At 45.0% G+C, this 26,619-nt stretch overlaps 1 protein-coding gene across 2 annotated transcripts in view; it reads left to right on the plus strand.

Moving 5' to 3' along the window:
* The window catches only part of LOC310791782 (uncharacterized protein), a 134,980-nt gene that overhangs the window by 24,873 nt on the left and 83,488 nt on the right, over positions 1 to 26,619 (plus strand). For both annotated transcript variants that reach the window (XM_083653446.1, XM_083653447.1), the window contains exons 5-6: positions 10,818 to 10,938; positions 17,464 to 17,715. In XM_083653446.1, the coding sequence (XP_083509572.1) occupies positions 10,818 to 10,938; positions 17,464 to 17,715 (373 nt within the window). The remainder of the gene's footprint in view (positions 1 to 10,817; positions 10,939 to 17,463; positions 17,716 to 26,619) is intronic.

A 26,619-nucleotide genomic window follows, 5' to 3' on the forward strand; every position in this document is an offset into this window, starting at 1 on the left:
ACTACAAAAATACGTCATCCCTGGGGCTCTCTATTGCACTGTACTGATTGGTTGCTTTCAGTCTGCTGGTCCTGGCTGGGCAGAAGCTGGGGCTGCTTGATTAGCTGATCTGGAGTACATGGATGCTCCCTATAACTCTCATTCTCTCTCTCCACCTTGTTGGTTTGCTTTGAGCTCAGGCTCTTTTGATCTTACTTTCATACATCTCATACACTTCCCACTCATCCACACACTGCATTCACTACTGATGTTACTGACTGACACATCTAACCTTATTTTGAGTAATTCATTTCGTTTATAATAAATACTTGTTGTTATGCCTTTGAGACATGTGTGGTCTCCCCTCATTTGTACAGTCCACTGAGCCTGGGCTGTTACATCTGGTGGTAGACGGGGGTGTTCTTTGGTGTTATTCAGTTTGAGCTAACTACTGCATAATGATAATGTATACATCTTGTAGGCTATATAGATTGCAATTGGTGTAGCCTCACATTAGGGGTTACAGGGGACTTATGAACAATATGTTTTTGTTTGGGATGGTAAATGTATTATGTAAATCGTTATTCATATAGTTTCTATTTGTTATTTTGTTTGGGTTTTAGGTGGTACCCATTTTTTTTAAGGGGGGGATGTGGCAGCCTCACTATGTACTGTCATCGACATAAATAAATATGGACAGAGCGTGGCTATCTCCGCCCAGCAGGGTCGAGTGAAGCCGAAATCCTGCCAGGTCAGTGAACCAGATTCTGTGCACTAGCTCCGTTGAGTTAGAACCTCTTTGAGGTCCCCGCCCCTCTGAACTTTCTTATGTAGAGCTGCTGTTTCTAGATTTGCGCACAGTGCGTTGTGTATTTATATACAGTCTAGCTCTGTAAATATGGCACTTTAAGTTGTAATATTTTTTGTCTCTCCAAAAGTAACCAGGAAGATTCCCACTATGAGATCAGTTTATCAAAATGACGCCTGTACGAAAATCTGATTTTCGTTGTTGGAGATTGAACTGTATAGGCCAGACAAGTCAAACCTCCGGGCTGCTCTCAGCCTGGCCGGGCTGGAGAGGGCTGCTCTCAGGGGGAAAATAACTGATGTTTGCAGCTCTGTGTTGATTAGCCTAATGTTTTCATGGCATTTTGGTTAACTTTATGATTTAATTACTTTTGGAGCAAATGTTGGTTTAACAAATCTAACCGTGAGGCTACGTTGTTGTACTGATATAGTGTGGGTAGGGCAGCCAAACCTAACGTTAGCCCAGGGAGTTAGCCAGGCTGCCTGGTTCTCTGGGGGTTCCTCTGCCTTTCCGACATGCTGCCACTCCGAACGTTAACTTCCATTATTCGGACTGGCGGTCGTTCACCTTAGAAGCCGCAATGCCGACCTTAGGTTTAGGCGTGGGGGTGGGAGAGGTTAGGTTTTGGGTTAGGGTCTGGGGAAGGTTAGGTTTAGGCATGGGGGGAGGTTAGGTTTGGCGTGGGGGCTGGGAGAGATTCGTGAAAAACGGGGAATATAGACCCCCTTTCTGAGTGCCGATATTTCGGAGTGGCAGAACGTCGGAGTGGCAGCACGTCGGAGTGGCAGCATGTAACCGGTTCTCTGACTCTGTATATCCCACTGAGCTATATCTTATTTATGTCAATGGTATATCATTACAACAGCTGAGAGAGGAGCTTGTGAAGAACGAACATCCCCACAGTCAAAGCATTTCCCTGAGATATCCATATAAAAACGTTTGTTGCTTCAATACCAAAAGTAAAACCTCTGTTTGTATGTGACGCTAACCCGTTAGCGACTAGCTAATGGCTGGTGGTTGTGTACTAGGCCCCAGTTATACCCGGGACGGGAGTTAACGTTACAAAACACATTTCCTGGCAAAACAACCTGGTAAGTTCTGAAAATATGTGTCTATTATTGTGTTATTCCAGCTATTGTTATCCTTTGTTAAGTTATAGTAATATTAAGCCGATAAATAATGAAAAACAGCCGACTAGCGCAAGCGGCTAACGCTAATGCGGGAGCGTACCTATGTTCCCCGGGTTCTATGTTCCCCGCTCCTGCTAAAAAGGGTTCTATGTTCCCCGGGTCCTATGTTCCCCGCTCCCGAAAAAGGGTCCTATGTTCCCCATGTCCTATGTTCCCCGCTCCCGAAAAAGGGTCCTACGTTCCCCGGGTCCTCTGTTCCCCGCTCCCGAAAAAGGGTCCTATGTTCCCCGCTCGTATGCGTAAAGTCGGCGAATGCAAACCACAATATCTCACATCCGACAGGTGCAGAGGAAAGTGAAATTAAACATTTTATTTGAATGGCTTTACAGAACTTGTGCATGTCTGTGGGTTATATAGGCAGAGGCGACTTGTGCTGCGTGAATGTTGCAAATATTGATCTGTGTTTCCATTACAGTTTTTCGCAAAATAATTGCGATATTTCTACAATTTCGAAAAAGTACAATTGCGACTTGCAGACGTTTCCATTGAAGTTAAGTTTGAAGTCCCAACTTGTAATATCTCTTCTCGCGAGACTCCACTTTAAGGAAGATGGACTCCAGAGCCTACTGCGTAACCTCCTTGGTGTTGGCACTGTGATTTCGGTTGCTGCTGCCATGACTATTTTAAACAGAAGACAAAGGCAGCTTGGACAAAACATCGAAAAAAACAAATAATCGATCCATGTTCCATTTTCATCCAGTAGATGGTGCCAGTGACCAAAATATTAGGCTGCCTGACCAAAATATTTACCCACAATCCCATGCACCCACATTTGACAACATAAATCACCCCTTAACTCATTGAATGCCATGGACGTCCTTCGACGTCCAATTAAATAGTGACGTAGAATGCCACGGACGTCCTTCGACGTCCAATGCGTTTTTTGACGGTGGGACGTCGATCAAAGCTTTCCGCAGCTCCTGTACAACTATAGTAGCTATTGGAGGTGTATAACCTATTTTACGGACTCATTAGGTGGCGACAGTGCTTGCTCGGTGCAGTCCAGATTAGAGACAGGTCCGAGAAACAGCCTAAAAGCCGTGGATCAAAGACAACCCGATGCATGCTCCCAGAGCCATTTGCTCTGTCGCGGGAGCTGACATTGGCTCCGAACAGGAGTCAATCCGCGCTCACAACTGAGCCCCTCTGTCCCTGTCTGTCTGTCTGTCTGTCTGTATAGTTTCTCCAACCGATTAGCAGCCAGGAAAGCAGCCCCTGACGCCAAACCATTCAGCAATCCGGGTTGGCTCTTCCCTGCTGTGGCGCTGAGAGCCGACAGCAGCACACAAACGCAGCACTCCGAAAATATAATGGTTGCGTGAGGCTGTGTGCAGTGTGGGGAGGAGTTTACGGGGGGAGGGGGGGAGGGGGGTGGTGCACGCAGGGCATCACACAACAACTACGTCACTACATCAGAAAATATTATCTTCAGACTCAGTGAATGTGCTTGAAATGCTGCATTTCACAAAAGGCGGATTATCTCAGCTAATAATTTGAAAAGCCTGAAAACGCTGAAAACAACCTATCTTCTCCGGCTCATAACTAAAGAACGGAAAATGGTATCAATAAACTTTTTTTTGCTGATGATACAATAGAGCCAGCTCGTTCTTGTGCGTGTTCGGTGTTTACATAGTAATATCACACAATATTCTGTGGGCCTCGAGAAATCACTGAAAACGCTCTGAAAACTCTGGCACTGGGAGCATCCGTTCTCCAAAAGTGGCTGGCACTGAATGAGTTAATCCTCATAAACAGCATTTAAATGTGTAATAATGGATATATGAGTCGGTAAAACAGTTTTTGTAATTGTTTTATTTTATTTTATTTGGTGAATGAATGACACCATGTTACAGACACATACCCACCAGTCTTAGTATAAATAGGTTAGTACAGTCCCCTCCCCTACGTCACAAATGCAGAAAATGTGTTTCCATTACGCTTTTGCGATATAGCCTACTGCTACAGTGTATATCGATACGTCTGAAAAACCACCTCATGAGAGAGCAAAAACGTTGCGATATTTGGGAGGTTCGAAATTTACGTGTTTCCATTACCCGATTTTTATTGCGATATTTAGATTTTGTGCATTTCTGAGGGTAATGGAAACACAGCTCTCTCTCTCTCTCTCTCTCTCTCTGAAAAATTTAATATTATGGATAGCATGATGCTGCTCCTGCTGCTGAATGTCTGAGCCTATACACTCGAGCTTTCCCTCATGCAGACTGTCAATGAAGTCTCACAACCTCGAGATATTGTGGTTTGCACTCGCCGACTTTACGCATATGAGCGGGGAACATAGGACCCGGGGAACATAGGACCCTTTTTTGGGAGCGGGGAACATAGGACCCGGGAACATAGAACCCGGACCCGGGGAACATAGAACCCTTTTTAGCAGGAGCAGGGAACATAGAACCCGGGGAACATAGAACCCGGGGAACATAGGCATGACCCCCGCTAATGCTAGCCTGCATGTTAAAAACCATTGTGTACCAATAACGTATAGCTGGAGTAACCTAATAAAACACATATTTTCTGTACTTACTTCAGTCCCCAACGAACGTTACTTCCTCGTGCACCTTTCTCAAAACAATGTCCTTTTTATTGCAGTCCATCGATATGTCTGGTAGATAACATGAAAGCAGCACTGTGTCCTGTCTATGTAAAACTAACGCTAGCTCTATAATATGAAGAGCCTGTCCAGCCAATGACGGCTTGAGACTGGCTGCCACAGCTGTCAATCATCCCTTTTTATATGTCAAATAACTACTTAAAAACAAACTGATCAGAAAAATGACCACTTGCACAGGCATTAGCATGATAATAACTATCTAAAATGATACAAACCACCTTTGGTGGTTGACGTGTACTGTGATTATTTTGGTTGTCCATTTCCCCATCCACTAACATGGGGAGGCGGGCCTTGTGACCTATACTGGCACCTGCCGCCAGAGCAGCGATCTAACATGCAACGGCTTCACTAAAGGGGACCAGGCCTACACGCCTGTGTACTGTGGGCTCATTGAACTGTACTTGGCTGAGTTTCCCAACAAAGAAGCTTCTTAAGAGTTAAGAAGCTTCTTAAGGAGTTAAGAAGCTTCTTAAGGAGTTAAGAAGGCTCCAAAGAAGTGTTTCCCAAACGCCTTCTTAACAGTCGAGAAAAATAAAAAAAATAGAAGGCTCTTAAGAAGCATCTTAACTGGAGCGGCTCACTTGATGGCACTCTGAGCCCAGCAGTGGGCCACGACTCAGTGGTTGAGAAACACTGTTAACACCTAATCATGGTCATGTTAAACTTTATTAAACATTATTTATTTCAGACATGGACTGCAGTTCAAATTGCTTTATATACACAGCATACAACAAAACAGAGAAACACTACAGAATTTAAGCGACCTTGGGTTCTGTGAAAGGTGCTATATAAATCCACAACATTATAAAAGGAATCCATTCTGATTAGAGAAATATAGCCTACGGTAAAACATTTAAAACACAAGTAACCATACATACAGGGGAGATTTTCAAGTGTTCCCCAATTTTAAACACTAAAGGGTGCATGAAAGAAAGGAAAAAGGGAAAAACACAAGAGGAACAGTGGACACAAGTATCTCCTTTTGCCTGACGCGGCTGGATCTGCCAGTGTTTTGTCATTAAGAAGGTGTTAAGAAGGCTCCAGACCCTTCTTACAAAACCTTCTTAACGAAAGATCATCTTAGCGCTAAGAAGCTTTTGGGAAACGCAGCCTTCTTAACGGAGGATAATTGGAAGATAATTTTAGGCTAAGAAGCAATCGGGAAACGCGTTGGCTTCGTTGGCTTCTTACGGGAGCCTTAAGAAGGGTCAAAGAAGCTTCTTAGCGCTAAGAAGCTTTTGGGAAACGCATGCCTTCGTAAAGAAGCAATTGGGAAACGCGTTTGCTTCTTAAGGGGGCCTTAAGAAGGGTTGAATTAGCTTCTTAGCACAAAGAAGCTTTTGGGAAACCCAGCCACTTATTGGTTGCTTTCAGTCTGCAGTCCTGGCTGGGCAGAGGCTGGGGCTGCTTGATTAGCTGATCTGGAGCACCTGGATGCTCCCTATTTGATCTGGCTTTTCTCTCTCTCCTCTCTCCACCTTGTTGGTTTGCTTTGAGCTCAGGCTCTTTTAAACTTACTTTCAAACATCTACACTACACTACACTTCTCACTCATCCACACACTGCATTCACTACTGATGTTACTGACTGACACATCTAACCTTATTTTGAGTAACTCATTTAGTTTATAATAAATACTTTTTGTTATGTCTTTAAAACATGTGTGGTCTCCCCTCATTTGTACAGTCCACTGAGCCTGGGCTGTTACATCACACAGGCCCCTATCGTTGCATCGGCGTAGTTTCTAGGCCGAGCGCCTGGCGCAGTGGGCGTGGACCAGCGCACTTGATATCTTGGTGTTGGCGCTACACGCAGCCTAAAGCATTACAAGCATGCCTTTTAAGCGTAAAATTATGCACCATCATGCTCATTGGATAAGTGCAATAAACAAATCACACGCTTGCCTTTGAAGCTCCAATTCCAGTGGTCCAGTAAAACCAGACAAACTCAAGCGCTCTGCCCCCCCCCCTCCCTTCATCCCTCTGTCTGTCTCCATATATAGGCTATTATTCCATATTATTATGCTTCTCAAACCAATCTAACTGCAGTTTAAATACTGCAAGCATGTAAATACGCTACACTATAGCAAGATCAAAGTGAAAAGAATGTTCTAAAGGCATCAGCTAGAAAAATATAGCCTATCCCTATATGATGAGATTAATTAGATTGGTGAAAGTTTGTCCAGAAAGATATCGTTTTCTCTCCCCTGCTAGGATGGTAGGATATGCACATAAATATAGCCTACATTATGTAAAGTCATTGTATAAATGTGTTTTTATTGTAAAACTAAAATGTGAAGTAGAGCCAATTTATTGGAGCAGACATCACAGTAGGTACATGACAGTAGAAGAATGACATATAGGTTTCACATAGGGTGGTGTTTTCATTTCGATGTTTTATTTGGTCCAATATTGAAATGTTCTACAATTGCAGGTTGTGTTACCATTACACATTATTTAGATCGACCTTTATATCTATTTCGGCTCATTTGGTTGCTATTTAGTAGCGAAATGGAGTACCCCATTGCATGCTGGGACATTCACAGGCAGTGAACTTACAACTGCTTTTTTCTATGGGATGTTTGTTGTGTCTGTCTGAGCGAGGGAGTCAGAGAGAGACAGTCGTATTGTGCCTGTCAGACTGAGGAGAGAGGGAGAGAGTGACACAGAGAAGGGTGACAGAGGAGAGCCAGAGGGGAGCGCTCCACGCAACTGGCGCACTGAATAGGCCTGGTTTTCAAAAGCGCTAAGCGCTAAATTTACACCAGGTGGGAAGATATCATTAGGCCGGTATTTAAGGCCGACACGCCCATTCTCGCCCATTCTGGGACTGCGCCACGCCCATTCGGCCTAAAGCGCATTTGGCAGCGTAAAGCCATATTGATATCTTCCCGAGGCAGGCGCAAGGCACGTTTTTTTGCGTTTAAGGCCCGTTTTAGCGCCGAAGGCCTGTGGGAGAATAGGGCCCTATTCTTGTCCTTGTCTTGTCAGTGTGCAGGCAATAAATATTAAAATTTGAAATATCAAAGTTATTGGAGTGCTGTCTTGGAGTAATTCCTTTTTGTGACATTTTTTGGAGAAAAAAACCCCACAGAGGGTTGAGCGTGTCTTTCTGGTATTTTGATTTGTCCTTCTCAGTGAAAATATGGTGTAGCCTACATAATGTTTCTCATAGGATGATTGCGAAATTGGATGTTATATCTGGAGGGGGGAAAAAAAAAGTTTAACATTACTTGGCTTGTGTTAAATGATCCTATAATTCGTCAATTATAAAAGTCAGGCAGCTCTTTATCTTTATTGCTGTAGTGGTAAAAAAAAGGTGGATAAACTAATTTCTGGAGCTGTTTTCTCGTGTCGTGCTGTTATAAAAAAAGGTGGATAAATAAACTTCAGTCGCCCATACGAGACTAGATAGGCTAGAACAACTGAAACTGAATCATATCCATATAATATCATTTTATTCTTATCAGCAGCAGCATCATTGTTGTTTATTTTGTGGTTTGCTGGCATGTTGGACTAATATACCATCTGGAGTCGGGACAGTTTAAAGAACTTGAAAAATTTAGCGTTAGTAGCGCCCACAGGCAGCAGTAAAGAGTTAAGAGAGAGAGACAGACAGACAGACAGACAGCAGCTCTGCCTATTAGTCTCTGGCTCTACAGATCCCTAGTATGGCTCTACCAACTAACAGGCTGGTTAGCTCAGATGGTAGAGAACCAGACTTACAATTTAAGGATGTTGGGGTTGAAGGTTTGAATCTCACCTGCAGTGAGTGTTTATTTGATAAGGATATCTTTCACTTTAGGGTACACAAAAAGAGTAACAAATGGACAGGTAATGATTCAGTACTCTTAAACTACTGAGTATGATGCAGCACTTTACAATAGGGTACACAAAAAGACGATTAAACTTGCGTTGCCCAGAGACCTTATTTGAAGCATCGCGCCAAAAACCCATTCAAAAATCCCATAGACAGAAACAGTGTTGAACCAGGAAGTTCGGGACTTCCGCATTCAGCCTACACAAATACGTCATCCCTGCGGCTCTCTATAGACAGGTAATAATTAAGTAATGATTCAGTATTAATAAAAAACTGAGTATGATGCACCACTTTACAATAGGGTACACAAAAAGAGTAACTAATGGACAGGCAATAATTAAGTAATGAGTAACTAACAATTAACTATATACTCACAAACTGACCATTGACTAACCATTAACTAATGAGTAATTACTCTACTGTGACGGGTCTGGTTCTCAAAATGGGATCAAGCTCATGTCTAGTCAATCCAAACCTCGCCACAACAACACAGAACTGACGGAGCAACAGGGTATTATTGGAAATTGGACAAGGTTGGTCAATCGATGGATGTAAAAGATGATTGAAATCAAGATGACTCAATTTCCCGTGTTCGTTAATTCTGGTGGAGAGTGAAAGTGAAAGAGAACAAACGACACCAAGTCTTGGACTGAAGTTCAGCTGAAGCTCAGGTCTCATTCACGACACAACAGTGTATCCCGTCAAAAAGTGCTCTTTATTCCGGAAACATTCATATATATATACTGTCAAAGAGAGGCTGGGTCTAAAAGAGGAAGACCCCATGTGTTGTGAGGCAGATTACAAGATGCACCCACTCATTGGGTGTGTCACCTTCAACTGTTAACGGTCTTAGGGGTGTATTCTAAAATGTATACGTGCTCTTCCGCACTCCAACTTGACGAGCTGAAAAACATGTTTGTTTCATAGAGTATCAAAAGGACACGAAACCAGCCTGTAGACAGGTGCACATCCTTAATAGTCTAATGTTACGTGTAGTTTCACCTAGAACTGAAACTCCTGTCTGGGGCCCAACTTCCGTTAGTATAGTTGAGTAAACATCTCAGAGGCCACACATTATTGGAGCTTACTAGGCTGACCTTTGATCTTAAGGAAACTTGGATTAATTCCAACAGTATCTTACAGGAAATCGATAAACGGGAGGTTGGCTTACCTTGGGACAGGCCGGGGCGGTGTCACTCCGCGTCAGTGGACAGCTCAAGCCTGGGTGTGGAAGCTAGTTACACACAGCTTCCCTTCAATAGGTTAGGGGACGCTATTATAAAGAATATATCAAACACACAGTCACATCCATATGTGAAATCAGAGGGAAAATGACTAGAGAATGGGGCATCCATGGCTTTCATCAATCCCCAGCTAAGAGACAGCCTGTGCACCTGAAATGCCACAGATATAAACTCTAATCCAACTCCCACTTCCCGTCTACCCCGGTGCTCCGTCACAAGTCACATGACACAACTAATTAGGGGGTATCTGACAATACATCTCTATCACATATCACCCTGTGACACTACTAAGGAACTAACAACTAATCAGGAACTAATGATTAACTACTATACTCACAATGTGACCTTAACTAATGATTAACTAATATATTCACGCACTGACATTTATTAATCATTAACGAACGATTAACTACTCTACTCATGGAACTGACCGACTAATCAGTAACTAATGATTAACTACTATATTCACGAGCTGACATTTAGTAATCATTAAGTATTGATTAACTACTCTACTCAGGAACTTATACTAATCATTAACTAATGACTACCTACTCATTAACTATGATTAACTAGTGATTGAGTAATGACAAATTATTCCTTAGCTACTCATTAAATAACTATTAGTTAATGATTAGTTTACTAGTAACTACTACAGTATTTATGTACGTTATTGTAAAGTGTTACCCGCGAGCTTCGCTGTCTTGCTTGTTGCGCCTCTGTCTGCTCCTCTCTTCTCTCTCCTTGCCTGTTCGCATGGAGAGAAGACTCTATACATTAATATTATTCTCCGGGCGTACAGAGAATTTATGATTACAAAAATTCTTCCAGGTTGAAAAAAACAAAATTCTCCTTGAGCAGTGGTTCCCAAACTGGGGTAGGCTATGTGTACCCCTAGGGGTTATTTGAGAGAAAGGGGAAAATGTAAAAATCTAAGAATAAATAATGAAAATAAAATAAATTTGCTCAGGAGGCACTAATTGTAGTTTTCTAAGTCGGTTAAAGGGGGTAGTCTAGTCATATGCTCAAATGTTTCATGTCCTCTTTAAGAGGGTCCTATGCTACCAGGGATGAGACATATCTGGCATCAGCCCTTGTAAGAAAAATAACCCACGCTAGAGCGCTAATGGGGAGATTTTTTCTGTTTACAGAAAATAAGTCAGATGCCCTTGGTGAAGAGGATGCGTCTTGCCGATTGTTTGCAGAGGGTGACTCAACGCATCACGCAATACCCCAGCCTGCTTGAGCGAATCATAAAGAACACTGATGAAGGTAAGCACCACTCATCACACACCTGCATCTCCACAACCTAAATAGTTACTCTCTGTCTAGAACTTAACTGATTAGTAGACATTCTCAGTGAGTTGTTTAGAGACAAAACCCTTGGTGTAAAGTATTTGGAGGTCCTCTCTCTATATGAAAAAAGTTTGGGTATCCCTGGTGGTCCCCAGAGGTGCTCCGATCAGGATTTCTGTGTAGCATATGTATATATTTAAAGCTGCATTCAGTGATGTTTTTGTGTTAAAGTAAGTGTTAATTGGCTCTATATTCTGACAGCAATCACTGAAACAGTGTTTGGTCAGTAACTTGTAGGGGTGGGGTTAAAAATCAATACACCATAGTATCACGATATTTTGCCTGACGATATTGTATCGATATTTGGACGACAAGTATCGATATTTTATTTTTATTTTATTTTTTTGCGTATTTTTTTAATATATATATTTTTTTGCAGGCCATGTCATGCCAAGTACAGTAGTCCACATACACATCCAGTTAAAGGCCGGCTTTACCGTGAATATATATGAATATATATTAATTCTTAAAAAATCTTAAATTTCGAATCCGTTGAAATTTTTGAAATTGCTTGTTCACAGCCAGAGAAAAAAAAAAATGAAAAAAAAAAAAAAAAAAAAAAAATTGGGCCAGGTGACGCGTTTCGCGTCGAAACGCGTCACCTGGCCCATTTTTTTTTTTTTTTTTTTTTTTTTTTTTTTTTCATTTTTTTTTCTCTGGCTGTGAACAAGCAATTTCAAAAATTTCAACGGATTCGAAATTTAAGATTTTTTAAGAATTAATATATATTCATATATATTCACGGTAAAGCCGGCCTTTAAGGTGGACTGTAAGAAGACTATAACAAACAGTTCAGTTTGTCAGGTGCATGCAACTATGACATGACTTTATGACTTTATGAAAGTTGTTGGTCTGTTTACTTGACAATGTTGCTGCAATAAAATGGTTGAAGTCAGATGAACAGACTGGAAAAATTTTCTTATATAAACCAGATGTTGACAAAGTTTTCCTTTGGGGACAACATTTACAGTTGAAAAAGTAAGAAATCGCAATATATTAAAATATCGCAATATTCAATATATCGCAATATCGGCGATATCGCAATATCGCAATACTATCGTATCGTGACTCAAGTATCGTTTTAGTATCGTATCGTGGGCATCTGGTGATTCCCACCCCTAGTAACTTGGAACCCCCAACCCCCTCTGTCCTCTATTTCTCTCCTGTAGTCCTGCAGGCAGGGCGGACGTATCTCCGCAACCGTAACTCATAGAGACTGAGAGACACAGATGGCGGCGTTGGATTCAGGGTGAAAAAATACATATAGTCCTTTATAGGCATTGCAATCTGACCTTCCGTTTCCCAGAAAATGTCAGCTGTCAATTGGATAGTGGGAGGTCGCCGCCAATCAGAGAAAAGTTGCCATTTTCTGGGAAACGGAAGGTCAGATCGCGATGCCTATAAGGTGAGGCTGTTCACACCACCCACGCACGTGTTACACTGAAGCCACTCTCACGCCTTGCTCAAGCGATCGTTTAGGATTCAGTCCTATTTTCCAAGCGTGACACGTGAAGCTTGAAGCTGCCAGTCATGAAGTCAATGGGAGTTGTGGCCGGGTTCAAGGCGCGCCGAGGAGGCGCTGAGAGGAAAAGAGAAGGCTTCTTGTGTGCCTAACCGTTCACTGAACGGTTAGGCATCAGTTAGGCATCAGTTCAGCTTGTGCCTGCTTCAAGCTTCAGTTCTGCTATGTTCGGCGTCCTGTGTGAACAAGGGCTAACCATTCACACAAGAAGCCTTCTCTTTTCCTCTCAGCGCCTCCTCGGCGCCAGTGTTGGGAACGTTACTTTAAAAAAGTAATTAGTTATAGTTACTCACTACTTGTTCCAAAAAGTAACTGAGTTAGTAACTGAATTACTCTATAATAAAACTAACTAGTTACCAGGGAAAGTAACTATTTGCGTTATATCTCCACCTTGAAAATGCCAACTTTTCATCGGATTGCTCCGGACTCGCCATTTCTGCTGCTTCCTCGAATCTGTTTGGTGTGTCTGTGTGTGTGTGTGTCGTGCGTGTGATGTGTCCTGGCTCGTGTGTGAAAACACTGGCTCCGATTGGCTACCATGAAACACATGACTGCCTTAGCCAATAATCGCTTATCTCGTTGTTAATGTCCTGGCTCGTGTAACCTCGCGTCACCAGGCTCTTCTCGGCGAGAAAGAGCCTGGCTTCCGCTCACAATTGATTTTGTCACCCTACCTGGTTCCGGCCTAGAGCCCGCCCTAGACCGGATGGGCAGCGTTTCTAGCTCGTCAACTTTTACGTTAACTTGACAATTTGACACAAGTATCAGAACGGCAAACAACAAAACAAAAGATGGACGTACCGAACGAAGTTTTTGAAGAAGTTATTTTAGAAACATTGCGGATTCACAATCTCACATCTTTTAAGCCAATACAGAAGCTTTGCATCAGACAATTAATCGAGGCAAGAGACGTCAAGCTAACGGCAACAAAGACGTTTTTTGGCGCACTGCCTTCCGGTGTTCATTCTGGTTCCGTGGTTTACGCCCCATGACAAAAAGCGGGGTGGAAGGTGCCCAGACTATGGCTCGTGTGTGAAAACACTGGCTCCGATTGGCTACCATGAAACACATGACTCTGCCTTAGCCAATCATAATCGTTTATCTCGTTATGTTAACCCACCCGGTCTCCTCACAGTCACTTGACAACACTAGTGTAGGCTACGGGTAGTTTACTCAATCATTTCATAGTAACGCACCGCATAGCGTTCAGTAACGATAACGGCGTTGTAACGACAGAAACAGTAATTAGTTAGATTACCCCGTTACTGAAAAAATAACGGCGTTACCTAACGCCGTTCTTTTAAACGGCGTTATTCCAAACACTGCCGTTCACACAAGAAGCCTTCTCTTTTGACTCTTCATGAAATATTAATTAAAGGTAATAGTCCTGGAGCCATGGGATTGAACCTCGCTTCGTCGGATAAAGTTTTTCTCTCTGCTGATTCTTGTAGTTTGGGGGTACCTATTCAAAATACAGGAGGGTGCCCGGTGAGCACCCTTGAGCATTTTCAGATATTAACCCCTTAATTGCCAAAATTCCAGAAAAATAGGGATTTACGGGATTTCATGCAAAATACTCAAATCAAATGCATCCAATTTGTTTTCTCCAATGTCTATTCATAAAGGAGGTCATGTACAATGTATTTCATTCCACATTACATAATATTAACCCTTTTAGGCCGTGCCAGCAAAACCAACTGTTTATGACAATAGGGGTCGTGCTGGATGAGAACATCCATTGAGCTGTTGCTCATTGGCATGTAGAGTAGATGATACACACTGGGAGGTGTGAAGGGTACATTTTGCTGCTGATGGTCTGATGGTATAGTTAAGCCTATTTGGGTCTTGTGCATCCTACCCTGAAACATGCACAGAACATTGTGCATGGCAGACCAGGCACTTCACATTTGCACTTATTGGAGTTAAAAGGGTTTTGCAGCCACACCTGATCATCTCCAAAATGTAGTCTGGGACAAGTTTGCAATCTTCCGGTACAGTGGTTGGGCTCAGTGACCTGTTGCATGTGTTTTTTTTCCATACAAACGCCTCAGTGTTCAATGCTAGTGGCAGATTTACATTGATATTTCAATATATTGCTTGAAAGTGGGCTCTTTTAACATTCTCAATGAATGCTTCATTCACTGGGGGTAGAGCAGCTAAGTTTGGAGCAGACATGTGTCCTTTCCCATTCTTTTCCTCGCCGACAAGCCTTGTGTGTGACATGTCTGTGCTCTCTATACCAGAACAGGCTGAGATGAAGGCAGTGGCTTGGTCGGGGACCTGCTGGAATGGTGCAACCACATTGCAAATGGCAGATAGTTTGTACAGTTTTGAGGACTTTGATGACAGAGCCTTTTCCCAACCCATAGTAAGATGCTACAGTGTCACATCCCAATATGACATGGGCTGGTAAAAGGTTCTTCACAATTTGTGAATGCTTGGCCAGTGTTGACTTGATGTCCACTATTGCCCTTTCCTTGTGGGGCGATTCCATGATGTGTGGTGTACATCCAGTCCTTCCTGATGGTAATGGTGAAGGAGTAAGATGAACACATCTGTGTCATCAGAAACCACTGAGATTTGATGGACTTCTCCAGCACACCTCAGGACCTTTTGGACAATGATGGTGTCAGTTTCTTCCTCTTGATTTTCTATCGGCTCCTTCTTTCTTCCAACCTGATCTCAATGGGGCATGGCTCCTCCCCTGTCACCTCCCCTGTCACATGGCTCCTCCTCTGTCACCACCAACTTGTGTTTGCTTGTGCTCTGTAGATGGAAAAGCTGATCCTTCCTGGGTCAGTTCCTCACATAAGAGCTAAGAGATGGTGTTTCTAGCTAACCCATGTCTCTGTGACATCTCGGGTGATGGACTTGATACAGTACTGTAATCATGGTACCTGTCGAAGATTAGGTAGGCATCGCTGTCTCATAGGTATGAATTCAGCCGTGTCTTAAACATTTTTGATGAAATCAGCTATGGTGCCATCAGCTGGCCAGTCCTACCATCAGCTGGCCAGTCCATTACCCTTGAATCGATGGCATTTAGGTCATAAATTGTGGAGTGGTCAACTTGGATTTATTTGGTTGTTGTCATTGTCTTTACATTGTTTGAGATGGAGTTGTAAAATCCCTCTGGCCAGGTCTTCTCAAAATCTTCTAACATTGCCCCCCCCCCCCCCCCAATCTTTGCATTTGATTTTAGTATTTTGCATGAAATCTCATAAATCCCTATTTTTATGGGATTTTGGCACTTAAGGGGTTAATATCTAAAAATGCTCAAGGGTGCTCACCGGGCACCCTCCTGTATTTTCAATAGGTACCCCAAACTACAAGAATCAACAGAGAAAAAAACTTTATCCGACGAAACAAGGTTAATCAAAAAAACTGCATTTGGCTCCCGGACTATAAATAGATAGCCGGAACTACTTTCATGGCCCCACCAGGCATACAGTGCATGCGCTGCAGGGAATTGTGCAGAGAATTTACATTAATTTCCAGTCCCAGTTAAATTAGATATGAGTTCCAGTTTTATGGGGGGGGGGGGGGGGGGTGGGGGAGTTCAGTTGAGTCCAAGGTCCTTGGTGGAAGGGGTTTCCGGGCCTTGTTGGTGAGGCTGATGGCGGTTGGGAAGAAGCTGGTCTTGTGGCGGGTGGTTCTGGTCTTGGCAGACCTCAGTCTCTTGCCGTGGGGGAGTGTCTTAAAGAATTTGTGGCCAGGGTGGGAGGGGTCAGCCATGATCTTGCGAGACCGCTTCAGTGTCCTGGATGCATGCAGGTCCTGGAGGGATGGCAGGTTGCATCCGATTATCTTCTCAGCGCAGCGGATGATGCGCTGAAGTCTGTTGATGGCTTTGAGAGTGGCAGCAGCATACCAGGCAGTGATGGAGGGGGTGAGGATGGACTCAACGATGCAGGTGTAGAAGTGCACCATCGTGGCCTTTGGCACTTTTAATTTATTCAGCTGCCGCACAAAGTACATCCTCTGCTGTGCCTTCTTGGTGAGAGCTCTGATGTTCAGCTCCCATTTTAGGTCCTGGCTGATGATGGTCCCCAGGAAGCGGAGGGACTCCACAGTGTTAACTGGGGAGTCACCCAGGGTGATGGGGGAAGGTGGGGCTTTGTTCCTCCTGTAATCCACAATCATCTCCGTCTGTGATGAGCCCTATGAGGGTGGTATCGTCTGCGAACTTCAGGAGCTTGACGGACTGGTGACTGGAGGTGCAGCTGTTGGTGTACAGACCGAAGTAGGGAGAGAGGACACCGCCCTGGGCAGCGCCGGTGCTGATGGATCGAAAGTCAGTGATGTGCTTACTCAGCCTCACGTGCTGCTTCCTGTCAGTCAGGAAATCTGTGGTCCACCTGCAGATGGGGTCGGGCACGCCCAGCTGGGAGAGTTTCTCCTGTAGCAGGGCTGGGAGGATCATGTCAAACGCCGAGCTGAAATCTACAAACAGGATCCTGGCATAGGTTCCTGCATTGTCCAGGTGTGTGAGGATGTGGTTGAGGGCCATGTTTATTGCATCGTCTACAGACCTGTTGGCTCTGTAGGCAAACTGTAGGGGGACCAGGAGTGGGTCTGTGATGGATTTGAGGTAGGACAGGACAAGGGGCTCAAAGCAGGGGCGGACTGGGATTCTAATTCAGGCCGGGCATTAGATACCAAGCAGGCCAGGCTGATATGGGCCGACGTGCGTTCCGGCGTCCGAAGGGCAAAGAGAGATTTGCCTATCTTGCTGTACAGTGGGTGACCCATTTGCACAGTTCCCCACTACATGGATGGATGACTGATTGAAATGAGTCAAATCCACCTCAAATCGACCTTCACTGGTAATACCGATGCTGTCTGGAAAAGGCTTTTTATATGAAATGTTGCTATATAAATAAAGATTGGCTGACGATTGTATTATATCATCCCTGCAGACACAGAGGAACACAAGTCTCTGGATATGGCCTTGGCGCTGATCCAACACACAATCTCCCAGGTCAACGCCCAGGTCGACAGCTATAAGAAAGCAGCTCGTCTGAAGGACATCAGCCTGCGTCTGGACCGCAAGTCCCAGGTCCAGCTGGAGGACAGCCAGCTGTTCAGCAAAGACAACCTGATCCGGCGCAACAGGACGCTGCTGCACGAAGGACCAGTCACCTGGAAGACAGAGTCCGGTAGAAACAAAGGTTAGCGCCAAGCCTTGATTCGTCGAGTTAATTTGATAAGTTAAATGAAAGCAATATAATTATGCAGAATACTACCATTTACTGGAATTAATATATTTATTTTATATTATTTCATATATTTAATGCTTAATACTTTTTTTAGTTTGGTGATATCTGGGGCTGTACTCGATATTCAGACATTTCAATATTAGTTCATAATGCTGACATTTAAATAAAAAAAGTATAAACATTATTATTAGTGGCCGGTAACTACTATTTGCCAGTTTATTATTATTAAAGATTAACACATTCACTGCCAGCCGTTTTTTCAATACTGTAGGTAGCTTCTGCCAACGTTTTTTTTGGAGGATTCTGGCTCATCTTTCAAGAGCCGAGGATTCTTTTCTGCTAATCTCAAAAGAACTAATAGAATGTGTGCTTTCTCTGTCTAAAAGAGTTAGTTTGTAGAGTTAGTAGTTATGTAGGTGTAACAGCCACTATTCTGCGTTGTGTATTTGGATGTTATGTTGTTGGCTGAATGACAGGCACACACCGTTGCTGGGATCACTGGGTTTACGGCAACAAGTTAGTGCAACTGCCATTTTCATTATACAATTCGAATGTACAATACAATATAAAATGGCATATAAAGATAAACAAAATAAAGTGCATTAAAATATAAAAGATACAAAATACATTCACAATTCCCCCACATAAACCCAATTCTCTCTTTTTCTAGTGCAAAATATTAATTTAACATAAACACATTGGGTAAACATACCTTCACATGTAAAGACAAAAACACGGTGTCACACACCACTTCACGTCTCTCTCTCCACATATCTCTACAAAAAGGAATCACAGAAACACACATAAACCTACTATACACATTACCACATGACCCATATAACTATAACGTGACTCTGAACGGCACACGCCGCGTACTGACTGCGCCCGGACCCAACGTCAGCAAAGGCACAGAGCCACTAGCTAGCGGGAAGCTAACTAGCTTAGCTAAATAAAACATAACAGTCTGAAAACGAAATAAAAACTCTCCACTCTAAGGAGGCAGGATCAATGAGTTCGCTAGCATTTTACAGTGCTCTGTACAGGAGGATAGTGTCATTTTAAGTTAAAGAAAAATATAAATATCTATATCAAACGAGAGAGCAAATGGAGAACGTGACCTACCGGCAACAAGTTAGTGCAACTGCAATTTGCGTCCGGGCGTGTAACACCAAAATACCACCCCAGGGGAACAAAAAGCTAACGTAGTTAAACCAGTAGGGTGGGACCTATTAGAAAGAATAGATTTAGGGGAAGTTCACTAATACAACAGAAATCGGGACAAATAAATAAACAAAATAAAATAAATAAAATAAGCTCGGCTACATACTCCCCCCTGAACTTCACCAAAATACATCAGGACTTAGCAGAATTCTCCTTACATTCACAATTTGCAACTAATGAGTCACTCATCATAATGAGAAAGCGACCCATGAGGGCTGCGCAACCCTCCTGGATACACTTGCGAAAAGGGGTGCCTTATACACCGCCTCATACACCACTATACTAAGGTAACACCACGTATACCTCTTCAAAACGGGGAGCCTTTAATAATTATCACTGCTACTGCCACGGATGCTCGACCTGAGCAATCGGTTAAATAAAAGTCCTAATATAATTAATGTTTTACAGGGGGTACTTTGCTCGCCTAGCAAGCTAGTTCAGGGACTAAGAGCTTCTTTTGTGTCATGTTCTGAATCAGTCTATTGACAGGTTTCACTAGCCTGCCTACTCGTGATCTCATTCGAGACACCGCACTGTTGGCGGTGCTAAGGGGGGGGTCATTGTCATCGAGCATCCCATCAACCACACTTGACGTGCTCATCGGCTTCTGGCTCACACTATGATCCACTTCAACTTCTCTGGAGTCTTCCTCAACATCAGGGCATTCTGACAGTGGGTTGGGGGCAGGACTGTCCAAGACCCAGCTGGTTGTCCGGTCTTCTGTCGCATCCCTTGTCAGAACCTCCGACACCTCGCTCCGCGTTCCATCACAGGTTGACTCAGTTGACCCGGCAAATGATGATTCCATCTCTTCATCCTCCATCTCGAGTGGCAGGAAGTTTGCACAGAGGAGGCGGTTGCGGTGTACGACCTTTTCATGCCCACTGCTGGTGTTCTTGATACGGTAGGTGTGGCACCTCGGATCTCTTGAAACCACCACGTATGGAACAGACTCCCACTTATCCGCCAACTTCTTGCCTCCCCTTTCGCCCTTGTTGGACAGCAGAACTTGATCTCCCTCCAAGATATCATGGCCTTTGGTCCTCCTGTTATACCCTTCGGCTTGGCGCTGCTGACTGTTCGTGGCATTGACCTGGGCAGATGACAGTGCCTCCTTTAGATCCTCCCTTAACTTCAGGACGTACTTGTTATAGTCGACGATGTCGGAGTTTCTCTCCACATTGTGGAACATCACATCGACTGGGAGTTTAGGGGTTCTTCCGTACATTAAGTAGAACGGAGCATAGCCTGTCGACTCATGAGCAGTGCAGTTATAGGCAAAGGTCAATGTCTGCAACATCTGAGGCCATTTCTGTTTCGATCTTGGAGGTAGCGCCCTGATCATGCTTCCCAACGTCCGGTTGAAGCGTTCGACAGCCCCATTTCCCATGGGGTGATACGCTGTCGTTCTCGACTTCTTCACTCCAGCGACCAGCAGCAGCTCTTGAATCAGCTGGCTCTCGAAGTTTGCTCCTTGATCGGAGTGGATTCTGTCTGGAAAGCCGTAGACACAGAAGTATCTGTCCCAGAGTTGGCGGGCGACTTGCTTGGCTGACTGATCGTGACATGGAAAGGCGTGAGCCATCTTTGTGAAATGATCGGTCACGACCAGAACATCCACATTCTTTCCATTCGGGACTTCAGCTGACCAAAAGTCAATACAGACCATCTCGAGGGGGCTTGTTGTTTTTATGCTTTCGAGGGGGGCTCTGCCTTCGGGTTCTGGTGTTTTGCTCACTACACAGCGCTTGCATGTCTTGACGTATTCTCGGACATCCCGCTCCATGTCAGTCCAGAAGAACCTCTGTTTCGCCAAGTAGAGGGTTCTGTGTTGCCCTTGGTGCCCGGCCTCGTCGTGCACGCCTTGCAGAGCTTGCTTGACCAGCGCCTCAGCGATGACATACTGGCAGCGCTTCTTCCCGGTCAACGGATCTTTAAGCACTCTGTACAGGATGTCGTCTAACATCTTCAGCTTGTCCCACTGCTTTAGTGTCTTCTGGACTCTGAGAGGCTCTTTGACCCGTTCCCTCCTAGATGGTCTCCTGCCTCGTGTCACATAATGGATGACTCTTGCCAGTACAGCATCCTCTTGTTGTTTGTTCTGGAGCTCTTCGAGGGAGAATACTGGCAACGCAATTTGGCCTGGTGGGATGAGCTCTTGCACGTCATGAGCCAGCCAGGAGATCACTCTCCCTTTCGTTCCTTTCTCCCACTCCATCTGTCCATCCAAGACTGCTGTCACCTCATCATTGCTCATGGAGCGACATCCAACTTCAGACTCACACTCCTTCACCTCTTGACAGTTCGTACTCAGCCGGAAAACGTCCTGTATGGAGTCATCTCGGACCTGCTGTGCTTCCTCGATCAAGGCTCCATATGGCTCTGCCATGAGTCTCTTGCTGACTCGTGCTTTGACGAATGGCTGTCTGCTCAGGGCGTCTGCGACGATATTCTTACTGCCTGGGATATACTGGATGCTAAAGTTGTATGGTGCTAATTTCGACACCCAGCGTTGTTCGACAGCATCCAGTTTTGGCTTCGTGAGGATGTAGGTGAGCGGATTATTGTCAGTCCAGACAGTAAAGGAATGTCCCTTCAGCCAATGGCTGAACTTGTCGCAGACGCACCACTTGAGGGCGAGAAACTCCAGACGGTGGGCGGGGTACTTGGCCTGTGCACGATTCAGGGCTTTGCTCGCAAAGGCAATTGGACGCACCTTGCTTTCGCCTTCGGGGACTTGAGAAAGCACAGCGCCCAGTCCATCCAATGAGGCGTCGGTCGAGAGGACGAATGGGCGGCTGAAATCGGGATGAGCCAGCACTACAGAGCTCAGCAGAGCAGTCTTCAGCTGGTTGAAAGCGTCACTCTGTGCTTGAGTCCAATCGCTTGGGCTGAGTCTCCTGAAGTACATAGCGCGCTTGGCGTTGGTCTTGCCTTTGGCGGCGGCGGTCAAGGAGAACAGAGGCTTTGCCATGCTGGAGCAGTTTTGTATGAACCTCTGGTAGTACATTACCATACCGAGGAATGATTTGATTTTCTTTGCTGAGGGCGTGACTCCATCCTCCATCATCAAGTCCGCTTCAGTCATGGCAGTGATGGCTTGCACTTTCTCAGGGTCTGTGGCAACTCCGCTCTCATCAATGATGTGACCCAAGAACTTTACGCTGCGCCGAAGGAAGTGACACTTTTTCTGAGCCAACTTCAGCCCATGTTCTCTCAGCCGTCCGAAAACCATCTCGAGTCTTTTGATGGATTCCTCTTCATTTGGAGCAAATACTAAGACGTCATCGAGGTAGCACAGCAAAGTCAAGAAGTTTTGGTCTCCAAATATGTTCATCATGAGGCGCATAAAGCTGGCCGGGCTATTACACAAGCCTTGTGGTAGCCTGTTGAACTCATGGAGGCCTACTGGTGTAGTGAAGGCTGTAAACTTCTTGTCTTGCTCGTGCATGGGGATGTTATAGAAACCCGACGTTAAGTCCATGGCACTGAACACAGCATTCCCTCCTAGCGCGGCCAAACAGTCAGCTTGGTGGGGTACTGGATGGGCGTCCTTCACTGTGCGTGCGTTAAGCCATCGGTAGTCCACACAGATACGTAGATCGCCATTCTTTTTCCATACGAGTACCAGCGGAGAGGCCCACTCACTTGAAGACTTGCGTATTAGCTCTTTCTCTTCCATCTCAGAGAGGGCTTCTCTCAGCTTCTGGTACTGGCCTGGTGGGACTCGGCGGTATGGTAGTCGGAAGGGGCGGTCATCCGTTAGATGGATTCTGTGGACAAAGTCCTTGGCTTGGCCGCAGTCCAATTTGTCCTTGGAGAACACATCTTCGTACTTCTGTATGAGCTCCACCAGCCGGCTCTTCCAGTAGGGTGATACTTCGCATAAGCTCGTGTCAACTTCACCTAGCCCTAGGCTGTTGAGCCTCTCTTGAAGGGTGGGGCTTCCTGGGGTGCCGTGGACATGGTCAGTGTTCTTCTGGATGCTTTGGCTTTGTGCCTTCAACTCTGTGTCAGGGGCATGGTTCGCACTGAGCTCGAAATCCTCCAGTGCTACACATGGTGAAACATCGGCCAGTTTCATGTTCCTCTTCAGTGTTATAGGCTTGTCACTTGGGTTCACGACTTTTACAGGAACCCATCTGTCGCCAGTCATTGTTGCCACGGTTCTTCCTACCATGATGCTTTTCCTGTGCGACTGGGATTTCGTCGGCTCCACTAGTATGGCACTTCCCACTGAGATGGGAGCATTTCCAGGAAGCTTGCCCCACACTATATGCTCATGACTGGGCAGGAGTGTCACAGCACTAGCGAGCTTCACAGTCCCGATGGTGTCTGGGATACTGTCGCCTTTCCATCTTGTTATGCCTGAGAGCATGCTTAAGAAGTGTTCGATGCTCTGCTCGCCAGAAGAGTCAGCTTTGTTCATCACTCGCCAGTAGCTGGGGTCTCGCTTGAATTGGCGTAGCAGGTGTTTGAGCACATTGGTGCCTATTATCATCTGGTCACGTTGGCCTGGTACGACTAAAGTGGGCACGCTTACTTCATGTCCATAGATGCTCAGTTTCAACTGGTGAATGCACTTGGGCCGCACTTGCACACCGCCACAGCCCACCAGGATAACATCCATGCTGGTTTGAGTGCTCTCTGGTAGTAATCCTGCTTTGTGGAGCTCCTCTTCAGCGTCTTCACTCATCGTACAAGCCATCGAACCACTGTCGAGCAGGGACTGCAGTACAACTTGGTTACTCACTGTCACGTCAGTGTAGAATAGATCGTCTGCCTTCTCGAGCCTGTGTATATTTTGGTAGATGGTGGTACTACCACTCTGAGCAGACTTGCAGCTTTCTTCATACACAGAGCTTAGATCTTCATCTCTGCTGAGGGTCTGACATGACGCACTCACACTTTGCCCTCTGGAGTGTGAGTGAATCAGTTTCCCTGGTTGGGTGTGCGGTTCTCTGGCTGAGCTTGGTGTGGCGAGGCTCTTGTGCAGTCCCTCTTCTGGTGGCCCGGCTCCAGACATCCAAAGCACCTCTTCTCCTTCATGCAGTGCTCACGTGTGATGTGCGTTTTCTCACCACACACACGGCAAGAAAGAGGGCGTGTCCACTGAGTCGGCTGTTGGACTGGTGAAGCTGCTCTAGCCAGGACGCCTTCCAGCATGCTGAGTACCCGCTCTAATGCTCCTGCTTCCGCAGCAGTGACTGCGCTCCCCTTTGTGGGTGTGGGAGGCTCTTGAACACCAGCTCTCCTTGTTGTCAACTCCTCCACCACAGGACTGCAGGTAGCTGCGGCTGCTGTAACTATGTTAGGTCTTTCTGTTTTAGTGGGCCTCTTTCTTGCCGGATGTTCTCTTTGGTGCTCGTCGATGGCCTCTTGTACTTCTTTGGCTGACCATTTGCTGATGGGCTTACACTTGAACACACTGGAGAGGTCAGAGTTGGAGCAGTTCCTGATGAACATCATAGCAATTTCTGCCGACATGTTCTCCATTTTCCCTCCGCTCTTCTGCAGGTGTCTGTCGGCGTGCTCAGCTGCTGTGTTCAGTCGGACCCAGTAGTCCACTGGACTCTCATCTGCGTCTGGACGTGTGGCATAGAAGTCAGCCATCGGCAAGCTGGACATGGGGCAGTCACTGAAGTATCTTCTTAATATGTCGTATATTACTTCGGGATGTGTGACTTGGTCAGAACGACTCTTCAGCCCCACCTTGACGATGTTCTTTGCCCGTCCCGAAAGATGGCTGAGGACTTCATCCACTTGTTCTGCGGTAGGACAGCTTTTTTTGCGTAGATACACATCCACCACATCTATCCACTCTTGGACGGTGTACTTGTCTGTGCCATCCCCTCTATACATCACTGGTTCCTTGGCATCTGTCTTCACCACGACGTTCAGTTGGGACATGTCAAGTGTGGAGGGCGGGGGCCCCAATGACGGGGAAGCTATGGGGGGTGGGGGACTTATTGTGGGGCTAAGTGTTTGATTGGCCAATATGCGACTAACCACAGCATCACCGATCTGGGTACCTAACTCTCCCAGCAGGTCACGTAGCTGTTCGAGGGTGTTACTATTAGTAGCAGCGGGGGTGGAGGATCTGGGGTTCATTATGGGTGTGACACCACCTAACTGCTCTGGGGTGTCACTGTTAGTGGCGGCGGGGGTGGAGGATCTGGGGTTCACTATGGGTGTGACACCACCTAATTGCTCTGGGGTGTCACTATTAGTGGCCGTGGGAGTGGGGAATTTTGGTCTCACTATGGGTGTTGAATTATCCATATTTAGGGCGTTACTATAATTTAGTTGCCTAACCGCCCCATCTGGGTTGCTCACATATGTCATCAACCCTCTACCCCTCCCCATACTGGTAACTGGTGTAACCGACATTGTAGACCAACTGCAATAATACAGTACAATACAGTGTAATCAGTACAGTTAACTGTATAAAATGTGTAAAATAATATTTTCTTTTCTTCCCAAAACAAACTTTTTTTTCTTTGTTCTTTTTTTCCAAATAAACTTATCCAGAGAACACTAAATAACAGTCACCACGATCCCCAATCTTTTTTCTTGAAAAACAAAATAAACAGTCACCACAGTCCACAGACCTTTCTTTTTTTTTCAGCAAAACTAAACACCTTTTTTTTCAATCATCACCAGGATCATCAGGTTATTTTTCTTTCGTTCTTTCCTTTTTAAACCACAAAATAAAACTTTTTCTTTCTTTAAGAACATAAACTTATGACTATTATTAATATTTTCAACAGTCACTGTCCACGCGTTCCTCGGATTCTCCTCGCTCACGGCGCGATACGCTTACTTGCTCACAGCTTAACCTCGGCGATCTGCAGTGGCTGATCTGAAGAATCCGGGTCACGGCACCAGATGTAACAGCCACTATTCTGCGTTGTGTATTTGGATGTTATGTTGTTGGCTGAATGACAGGCACACACCGTTGCTGGGATCACTGGGTTTACGGCAACAAGTTAGTGCAACTGCCATTTTCATTATACAATTCGAATGTACAATACAATATAAAATGGCATATAAAGATAAACAAAATAAAGTGCATTAAAATATAAAAGATACAAAATACATTCACAATTCCCCCACATAAACCCAATTCTCTCTTTTTCTAGTGCAAAATATTAATTTAACATAAACACATTGGGTAAACATACCTTCACATGTAAAGACAAAAACACGGTGTCACACACCACTTCACGTCTCTCTCTCCACATATCTCTACAAAAAGGAATCACAGAAACACACATAAACCTACTATACACATTACCACATGACCCATATAACTATAACGTGACTCTGAACGGCACACGCCGCGTACTGACTGCGCCCGGACCCAACGTCAGCAAAGGCACAGAGCCACTAGCTAGCGGGAAGCTAACTAGCTTAGCTAAATAAAACATAACAGTCTGAAAACGAAATAAAAACTCTCCACTCTAAGGAGGCAGGATCAATGAGTTCGCTAGCATTTTACAGTGCTCTGTACAGGAGGATAGTGTCATTTTAAGTTAAAGAAAAATATAAATATCTATATCAAACGAGAGAGCAAATGGAGAACGTGACCTACCGGCAACAAGTTAGTGCAACTGCAATTTGCGTCCGGGCGTG

The sequence above is a fragment of the Poromitra crassiceps genome (assembly GCF_964638095.1).
Source record: "Poromitra crassiceps genome assembly, chromosome: 17".
Taxonomy (NCBI): Eukaryota; Metazoa; Chordata; class Actinopteri; order Beryciformes; family Melamphaidae; genus Poromitra; species Poromitra crassiceps.